The sequence below is a fragment of the Salvia splendens genome, chromosome 16, assembly GCF_004379255.2.
Source record: "Salvia splendens isolate huo1 chromosome 16, SspV2, whole genome shotgun sequence".
In the NCBI taxonomy this organism is placed as follows: domain Eukaryota; kingdom Viridiplantae; phylum Streptophyta; class Magnoliopsida; order Lamiales; family Lamiaceae; genus Salvia; species Salvia splendens.
In genome coordinates, this window is record NC_056047.1 from 14359403 (window position 1) to 14369960 (window position 10558).

Below are 10558 nucleotides of genomic sequence, written 5' to 3' on the forward strand. Positions count from 1 at the left end.
GAATTTTTCTGATTTTCCTCTTAACAAAAAGTCAAACCCAACATGGTTGCTGTACAAGTTAACTAATTAGTAATTAGCAATAAATACGTACACTGTAACTAATAGGCATTGAAATTTTCAATTAACAATATTTCACTGCTCAAAAGAGGATAGGAGTGGTGGGCCAAACTCAAGTTGGTATAATCATTGGTGGTGGTGTTCAATTTCTTAAATAAAATTGTATCAAGATATAATTTAGGATTGAGTTGTGAGATTATTTTAATTGAAGAGGATTAGCTATGACTGTCCATCTCATGATTATTCATCTAGGATTGAGTTGTAAGATTGCTTATGAACCAAACACACTATATATTTAATCCCGAGATATAATCTTGCAAATCGAACGCCCTAATTAGAGATGGCTTGTGGAAATTATGAATGGTCCCATCACATTTCAAGACTGACAAGGATAAAGAGAATCCCAAGATGAATACAAAGATGGAGTACTAATTACATAATCAAATATATCAACCAAAAAGATATACAGTATATAATAATCAACCAAAAAGATATACAGTATATAATAATCAATGGCACACCATTTATCTATACTTACTTTACTTGAAAGCATATAACATTCTCTTGAGATAACTAGGATGACTTTAATTTGGCCTAGTGGTAGAGTAGAAATGATTTGAGGCCAAAGATAGCAACAATAGAGGTGATGCTGTGGTTAATACAGACTGTTGTATGTGCAGCATGTAGCAACAATTGAGGCGATGCAAATCACTAGGGAAGGAAGTAGGGTGATGTTTAAGAGCTTACTCTCCCCTATGAACCCGGCAAGGGTGATCGTCGCATCAGCAACAACTCGTGCAAGTGTCCCAGCTTCCGTCGACAGAAGGCCACCATTGTACGTCCCACGGGAAAGTCTCGATGACATTACTCTGGACAGGAGAGACAAATTGACCCCTGCAACAATAACAAATCACAGCACAGTGTTAAAATTATCACAGTTTCTGGGTAAGTTTTATATACTAAGACTACTGCAAATATTAAGCAACAAGTTGAAACTACTGTTATGGCCAGCTTTGTTTTCAATCATTCACATAAATATTTTGATGATTGAAGTAGAAAATGTTTCAAATTATTTGCTTTACCTTCCAACACTTCAGCAGAGACAAACATGACTAGGCCTGCTACGACATATTGTGGCACAGAATATGGGACAAAAAAGTTGAAGCTGAATAGTATACCCAGGAAGACCACAATTTCAGATGCCATCAATATTTGCCTGCAAAGAGTTCATCGTGTAATGCTTAGTTGGGTTGAAAATCTCCTCTAGAACACACCAACCATTATGACATAGAGATTGAGGGACTAAAATTATTAAACATCAGATTTTAGAACAGAGTACAAAAAAATTGGATCATATCCAATGCAGCATTTATGAACAAAATAGAAGTGTGGGCCTCACTGAATCATGGTTCTTACCTATAAGGTATCATTATGTGATTTGCACTTTATGGTTAGATTTCTAAAATCCAATGAGTATACAACAAAAGCATGACATGTTATGGCAAGTTCTTGATATGAAATATTTGATGTTGTTGCTCAAGAAGAAACTTATAAGGCTGATCATATAATCTTGACCAAATGGGACAACCAAGCCCCACCCACACCTACATAGCTGAATAGCATCACTGTTCCATCATTATTTACGTGGACACTAATTCAAACTTGATCCGAAAAATGCTGCTCCAGTTTGAGTAAGAAACAGAAGAAATTAATTAGTAATGGCTCGAGGAAAACGGAATACCAGGTCACAACTATAACTATGAATTTTGTGGCACGCAAATAGAAATTCTCTGAAAATACATGTACAACTCAGCTTTCTATGTTTTTTTCCTATCCACTAGTGGCATTTGGATTAGTTACACTTAAAAAGCAATTATGGTCAACAGTGAATCTGTTTAGAGACGTTAAGAAAAAGTTCAATGCCATATCATAAGACAGATCCAAGGTCTGGCAAGGCAGGAAAAGAATTACCTGTCCTCGAACATGTTGCTTATGTAACTCCCAACAACAATGTTTACCGGTAGAACTGTAAGACCTAGACAGGCAAGAAATATGGACACGGTGCTTGTGGTCCAACCAAAATAGTATGTTGTAACAACACTTGATTCTGAAAGTAGGATCTCCATAGCATATTTGAGCATAAAGTAAATAAGCAATTGAACCTGCACAATAGTATGTAGAACCTTCATGAGACTGGGAGAGCATGATATCCACTATCCACATCCAATCTAGGATGGGTGAGGGATACATTATTATTGGGAGAAAAAGGTTTTACAAAAATATTAGTACTATCATCTATGCATATACTATTGAAGCTATATTAACTTTTCAGTAGAGCCCTATAGAACTCATACATTCCCTGGCAGCATATAATTCTCTGAGAAGAAAACCAGTCCAGCTCAAGAACAGATACTGGTTTCATGATGTTCCTTCTAATTATCAACAATTGCTCGAATTATTTGAGATACAGTCTGACTGTTTGTATTAGTACACACTTCTAGTAACGTAGAACAGCTATAACATTTTCTCAAATCATCTTCTAGATCTCAATGTAAGAAAATGTTGTATTAGTGGGTAATTATTTGAAGTTAGTGGGGGAGTTATTTGAAGTTAGTGGGGAGTTAATGGGTGGTTACATAGTTATTATTGTAGTTAATAGTAATTATTATCTTTATTTCCTTAGTAGTATATATAAGTCCCTTAAGGTTTTAGAGATTATGAAATATTAAGTTTAGATTAAGGACGGTATTTTACCGTAGGGCCTCGTTAGAGGATTATTGTTGTTCATTTCAGTTTGTATTTTTATTTCCTATCATATTTCAGTTCGTGTGTATAACTTATCATGGCCGTCTTTCACTCCGTATCAAATGGTGCGGTGAACGTGGAATGCATGTGGTGAACGTGGAATGCATGCGGCTCAACGAATCGGAGAAGGCGATGGAAACCTTGCACACCAAGTCTGAAAAACTCACTACCCTTGCCTCTTGTTGGCAGACTGAATTCGATGCCCTTGTGCAGGAACCTCTGGTTCGTTGCTCGTCACCTTCCAAACCCCACAACATTTCCCAGCACAAGTCACAACCTCCGGCCGACCATCCAACCAACACGACTGAAGAGAACTCAGCCATCCTGCACACTGCGCCACAGCCTCCCATGCATCTATCCTACATCTCATTGCCAAACACATCAGCCCAGAACACACCACAACTGCCTGTGCATCCATCTTATGTCTCATTCCTAGACAAATCAGACCCCCGTTTAGCCAACCCCATGGTTCAGCCTCCCTTTTCTACACCAACAACAAAGCCTGTGGTGATTACTCCACCACCCCGAAGTCACACTTGTGGAGAGACTCCGCCCACATCTACACCTCCATATGGGAATGCATTGCTTCGGTCAGTGCAGGCTATCATCGAGCGCATTTTGCGACGTCTTGACGCACAGATTTCTGCACCTGCATTCACGCCCCTACCTTTGCCCATTGAGATTTCAACAGACGAGACAGCGAGCGTCCCTGCAACCCTGTTGTCTCCTGATATGGCACCAACATCTCCGTTCCAGTCCAGCCCTTCGCCACCACCAGTACCACAGTTTACGACAGCCCTTGTGTCTTCCGACGTGGGGCCACTGCTTCTGCCCCTGTGCAGCACTCTGGCATCGCCATAAGCACATCCAGTAATCTTTTTAAGTGGAGTTGCAAAATCCGTGAACGTGACAGAAGTAAAGAAGGTCTCAGGTCCAAAAGGGTTTACTAAACGTTCTGATGTGACATTCTCTCCAATCCACCTTCCTTTGGCTACGACTAGAGTTGACAAAACTCAGCTTGTGGGATGTAGAGACTGGTGAAGAATCTCTTTTCCATGAAGGTCAAGACAGGAGTATGTACGGATTATCTTTCTCTCATGACGGCTCCTTAGAAGGCTTTGTTTGGTTCGATGCATAGCCTTTAAATGTTCAGGGATTTTTCACATTTGTTCATGTCCTCAAGCTTGAGTATGAGCCGCCTCCTAATAAGAAATCATGTTTAGGTTTCAATCCCAACCTTGAGGACAAGGCTATTTCCACCGGGTGTGCTATTGATACACGGTTACTTGATGATTGTATTAGTGGGTAATTATTTGAAGTTAGTGGGGGAGTTAATGGGTTGTTACATAGTTATTATTGTAGTTAATAGTAATTATTATCTTTAGTTCCTTAGTAGTATATATAGGTCCCTTAAGGTTTTAGAGATTATGAAATATTGAGTTTAGATTAAGGACGGTATTTTACCGTAGGGCCTCGTTAGAGGATTATTGTTGTTCATTTCAGTTTGCATTTCTATTTCCTATCATATTTCAATTCGCGTGTATAACTTATCATGGCCGTCTTTCACTCCGTATCAGGCTTGGTAATTTAGCTTTCTAAACAGAATTACTCTAGTAATAGAGAAAGTTTGTTTGTTACCTTCACAGAAGGTGTAAGCAGCCTGTAAGCTGATGCTAGTGAGTTGGCTGGTCGACGAGATTCCTCTGAAGCCTCCTCACTTTCTTCATCCCCCTCTTCATCTTCTTCATTCTCAATTGACTTCAGAAGTAATGGTTGTGCAGGACCATTCTCAAGGGAGACTTGTTCTTCTGGTCAAAACAATTAAGAAAAAAAATATCATTTATTTTATTACAGGGGTGCAAAATACAGTATAATTTGAATTCTAGAAAGAGATAACCAAAGGAGTATTTATAAGCATTTGATATGAGTGAATTGGTTTCTCTTTACAATTAATCACAAAAACTAGCCCTATTTTGCATTCTGACTAACAGACACAGCAAGATTTGAACTATCATTAAGTAATAAGCATTGCTGGAAACATAGAATATACATGTAAAAATTCATATTCTCCGAACTTTTGATGATACCAGAAACTAACTCCATTAGTGGGACATGAGCTTCATGTGAAACTGCGGTTTCCAAAATAAGGTGCTCAATATCTGATTGATATGTAATTCTGATCACGAGTGCTATTGGAGGATCAATTCTAATCTTCACTTAATATTACGAGAATAGTTTATTTATTTATGCCTACTAACATGATATCAAGTAAGTAACAACAGGATTGTTGGTTTCTTTCACACCCTATAGAAGACTCTACAACCAGTCATGATACATTTGTTTTGTTTACTCAGCGAAAATGGAAGAATTGAATCAAGCACTGCGAAAGACATGATAGGAAACACTTACCGGTGTTGGGTTCCTGCGGGATGGGATCGACTTCGGTATCACGTGCAGGTTCTCTAAATGTGATCCACAACAACACTAGATACAATAACCAAAGCACAGCCATCACCCAACCAGGCAAAGTCTCCTGATTAAAAGTGATTTTATAGATCTTGAATTTGATTGGAAGTAACCCGGCTAATGCCGGGCCACATGCCATTCCTAGAGCACTAGCACTGACAAATCCTGCTGAGGCCTGCATGCGATATTTAAGTGGCACACAATCGCTAATGTAACGTCGGTTAACAGCTCTGGCTGAACCCAACCTGCATATTCATTTAATGGAACTTAGAAATATATCCGAGTCAATTACAACAGTTCAGTAATTGTAGGGAACAATCAGATTGTATACATAAAATATCAAATTCATTATGGCAGATAAGGCCACCATTATTGTCACAATAAATATTCAATATCACCATCAATTTTTTGGATATGAGTTTCATATTTCAATTTGTTGATAGCAAATGTTAAACTACGATCTCTTAGTGGGAAAAGTAAGTTAACAATTTATAACTTCGACAATGCTAAATATTAAACCCCTAATAATCCATTATGGGGTCATTTTGAGTTGTCTCTAGAATTTAATAATCTGTGGACTAGGAAACATTAATTTTGTATTATGGAACTATGGATACCATTAATTGGTAGCACAACGAGAGTCAATCAAGGACGCCTTAGAGGACAAACACTGCTAGCATCTATAGACCTATAATCTAGCATGAGTAAGACAGTTCTCAAAAAGAAAGTAGCATTGATATAACAGCATCAAGGTTATTCTGCAGAAAATAGGAAAATATGACATATGCTCAAAGAGAAATTAATAGTGCCTGATCGACTTACCACAGGCAGGTGAACACATGACACACATGCACGACACACACACACATATAATACTTACCCACAAAGTAGTCTTCCAATCAGAAGTACAGCTATTGAATTGACATCGTAAGCCATTGCATACATAACATTTCCTGCACAAAGAACTAAGCTGCTAAATACAAGAGGTCCAAAGTATGACTTATTAGACCAAGCACTCAAATACACAGAGGAAAATATCTGTGCGATCGCCATTGCTCCAATTATAACACCACAGACCGTCGGTGCTGCCCCAAGGCTCATGGAGTAATCATCAGCTGTCGGTACAATAATGTATGTATTGATCATGTAGAGAAATGTGCTTGCTAAGTTTAGAAGAAGTGACATGAAATGATATCTTTCTTCACTTGGAGGTTCCTCGGCAGCAGAAGGCAACTCTTCATACATGATAAATGCATGTTGTGCCAAAAAGTTGAGAAAATGTGTTGAGTGTGTTAATCGGTCAGAAGCTGATTTTATGGCGTCAACGACAGGATCCTGCAAATTTATTCTCCATGAGAATTGATTACATGATAGTGAAGTACACTAATAGATTCAGAAGATATGGTCAAGCTAATTGACGTCGGACGCGTGAATACCTGGAGTGGAAGAGCGGGCTGATCATATATGGATAAGTAGCTTCCCTGACGGTCTTGAAGATCTCCAAGATTTCGAGAAATTGCTCCAACAACAGCTCCAAGTCCCTGCAATCACTGGTCAAGTCAGCCAAGATCTGTTCCATATTTCAATATAATTGCCAAGCCCCAGAATATTAAAGTAAAATGTCAGGAAAAAAACTATCAAAAGTATGGACAGGGAAAAGTAGCCAAAGGATGCAATTTATATTCATATAAGCATATTACCACATGCTTGAAGACTTGCTGAAGTTGGGAATAAGGATGGTTAGCACGAGTTTTCACATAGTAATCGGTGAACTTGTATCGCAGTCGCTTATCAAACTTCTTAAGGATCTTCCGCAGACCAATGGCATTCATTTCAACAAAAAAGAGTAGCTTCAAGAGGTCTCGCCCCACATCTCTGTAGGCTTCACGTAGATCAGATATTTTGGAAATATCAGGCTCCTCTTGAAGAGAATCCTGCTGCTTGTTAAGCTGGGAAATCCTGCTTGCTAGAAGGCCTTGTTGTTCTAACATAAATAGAACAATTTTTTCAATCTGGAAGGAGAACAAAAGATTTACTAAGTTCTGATGTAAACAATTGAGCAATACATAGAGCCGTTAGGTTTGTCTTATTCTCAAGCACTTTTGTTAAAAAATGCTAGGCTTCACTTGTCCAGATGCACAACTTCTTTATGGTACAAAAAATAGACAATAACACACACACACACACACACCCTGCAGAGAGGCAGATAATATCTTGTATTTTCCATAGAAAACATGAAGGTTGATTACATAGAAACAGAAAACGTAGAAAAAGGTGAATAAAACCAAACAGCAGATCTCCTTCCCCAACTGTTTTTCTTTCAAAATTCTACAAGTTCCGAGGCCAGTTGTAACTTTGTCAACACATGAGTGGAAAGTGAATTTTTCAATTTTTTAGGCTTAATTCCTGTCAGGCACCTGATAGGTAGAGTGCACCATTTACAGCAATATGGTTGTACCTCTAATACAAGTACAACTTCGAGCGGAAAATAACTATACTTAGCAGAAAAATATGAGATGAAAGACTGACGTGCCATGTCATGGACTCATCATGTCCACAAAAAAATTTTTGAGATCATATATTCAAGGAACATATCACATTCTCGTAGAAAAAAAAGTATCAAAGTCCTATACTAGGGAACATTGGTTATGGGACTATGTTCCATAACATATATGAAGTTTGATTACCTGAGTATCCAGCATTCTTGAGAAATCCTTGAGAGCGTTTCGGTGATCCAATGCTCCAGATTCAATTTGAGTAGTGTACTGCTTAACTTTTTTCTTCATTAGTTTGTAGTTGATGTAGAATCTGTACGATATCAAAATATTTCAAACTACAGCTAGCACAAAAACTCTACAACATATGCAGTATGTTTCATCATGAGTCGATGATCCTATTCTCATCTGACTGCATAAGCTTCCCACTTGTACAGGTTTCTCCGAGCAATACTTTACATGAAGAATAACTCCCGGATAACCATTCATAAGCCTTACAAGGATATGGAAAATTGGCTACTACTACTTTTTGTCAACCATTAAAACAACTGTCAGTAACTCTGTATAAGTTTTGTTATAAAAATAAACTGTATTTGTAAGTTAAACAACTATAATTCCCTCAATAGTTGAACATTTTAAAGGACTCTCAGCTTAACAAACACCGTGACTGTAAATAATTGCATACCCTTGCCATTCTTGGATTTGTCTTTCCTTCAACTTTTTCCCGAATTCCACCATCTCTATCTGCAACAGAATGAGAGAAAATCAACTAAAGTTGTAAAGAATGCCGGTAACAGTTTCTCGGCTTCCAAGTGCTAATAAGAGAGAAAACACAACTACTGAATTCGAGATCAAATCCACACCAGAAAAATAAAAAATAAAAAAAATGTCTTGTAGAAGGCACGGCTTCTACATGATGGCTACAGATATTACTCTCTTACCACACGATAAATTCAATTGTTGAAGAGAGTTTGGTGTAAACTGAGTTTGACAAGCCACAAACAACTAGCACCAGAATCTTCTCTATATCTCAAACAATTACTCCACAAGACTTGAGATCCAAAGTTAAAATGATTGCTCTGCCACTCAAGCGCTGATCGGAAACCAGTCTCATCATGAACTCTAAAATTGCAAACTAAACATTCAGGGGCAACAAATGAAGCTACTACTACTATATTTCTGACGTAATAGTCGATGCCGCCGGAAATCGAAGTGGCTTGAATTAGATGAACATCAACAAACAAATATCAACTCAATTTTGATGAATTCAGCGTAGGTAGTTGAGTAGTTCAACTCACAGGAATCAATCGGTGTTCAAACTTGATCAGCTATGCAAGTAATTGGTGGCTGGTGCAGAATTGAACTATAGTTGTCGGCATAGACTCAAAGAGCAACGATTATGAAATTTTTTACTAGAGAAATGGATAGCTACACGAACCTGTAATTGGAATTTTAATTTTCTTTTTTCCCTTCAATAATGGTAGGACCCATAACTGGGTAGTATATGATCAGGAAATGTTCGCTATTTATATTACTAAAATAACCCCATAACGACAATGATATCTTAATTACGACATTTTTAATGCCTAAATTTTGTTACTTTTTCACTGATGTGACACTTGGATAATACTATTACGGGATTCAAGAAATTTTTATTTTTTTATATTAAATAAAAAAAATTATATATTAATTTTATAGAGAATTTTTCTATAAAAATAAAATGTGTCACATCTATTTTGAGATTATAATATTATTTGCATTCTTTATTCCTTATAATTGTCATCACGTTATGATACTATTTTGCTCTTATTAGCTTGATATAATTTTATTGTTTGGAATTTTTTGGATTTTTGGAAAGTGAGAGAACTATATACTATATGTGTGTTTGACATATTCAAAACTCTCCATTAATTATGAACCATCCATTATATGGTTTTTCCATTTTTATTTGTATATATATTTCATGACGGACTCATATCTTCAACCTAACTAAGAGCATCCGCAACGGTGGCAGCCGTCGCCACCACCGTCCGCGCCGCTGGAACGGATGTGTCTCGCCGCCGCTGCGCTCGCGCCGCGCCAGCGAGCAGCTGACGTGTCGCGCGGCGATTGGGCAACGACATAGCCGTTGCCTTTAAATTTTTATTTTTTTATTTAAAATCAGTTTTTAATTAAAAAACCGATAAAAAATATAAAAAAATTTCACTTCCCAAAAAAATTATAACCGTTTATTACCGTTTTTTACACTTTTTATTTTTTTCCCCCCAAAAATACACACTTTCATCTATAAATACCATCACTTTCACACCCAAAAATTCACATCAAACTACACAATTCTCATCTTCATTCTCCAATATCCATTCTCATCTTCATTCTCACATATCCATTTTCATCTTCACTCTCTCATACCCTAACAATGTCCGGCCAAGGCGATGACAACCCGCCCTTCACGGTTGGAACCCCGAATGGTTTGGTGCACAATCGTTTCCTAGTCCGGAAAAGGAATATTCGGCCCCTCCTCTCACCCAAGATTCGGCCGTTCCGGGTGGCTACCGGCCATAACCAATAGACGACCAAGGTGCCTCGAAGGGCGATACGGGTGGACACCGGAGCCTAGGCCGACCGCCCCTTCCCAAACTCCGTCGGCTCCTACTCGTAGCGGTGTCCGAAAATCGTACACTCCGGCGGAGATGGATAAATTGTTCAAGGCGTACTTCAAAATCTCCGAAGATGCG

General features: G+C 38.0%; 1 protein-coding gene across 3 annotated transcripts; it reads right to left on the reverse strand.

Moving 5' to 3' along the window:
• Positions 1 to 466: 466 nt before the first annotated feature.
• On the reverse strand, positions 467 to 9276 carry LOC121771754 (SPX domain-containing membrane protein At4g22990-like). 3 transcript variants are annotated; one of them, XM_042168619.1, is made up of 12 exons: positions 9122 to 9266; positions 8765 to 8945; positions 8509 to 8567; positions 8016 to 8136; positions 7029 to 7340; positions 6765 to 6869; positions 6209 to 6663; positions 5272 to 5573; positions 4501 to 4670; positions 2029 to 2219; positions 1140 to 1273; positions 467 to 951 (listed from the first exon to the last, which is right to left on the reverse strand). In XM_042168619.1, the coding sequence occupies exons 3-12, from the start codon at positions 8559 to 8561 to the stop codon at positions 713 to 715; spliced, it is 2082 nt and encodes a 693-aa protein (XP_042024553.1). In that variant the 5' UTR covers positions 8562 to 8567; positions 8765 to 8945; positions 9122 to 9266; the 3' UTR covers positions 467 to 712. The 3 variants fall into 3 exon arrangements, with proteins under 3 accessions (XP_042024553.1, XP_042024554.1, XP_042024552.1); XM_042168620.1 differs by lacking the exon at positions 8765 to 8945 and having other exon boundaries at positions 9122 to 9276; XM_042168618.1 differs by having other exon boundaries at positions 8765 to 9268.
• Between the last annotated feature and the right edge of the window lie 1282 nt (positions 9277 to 10558).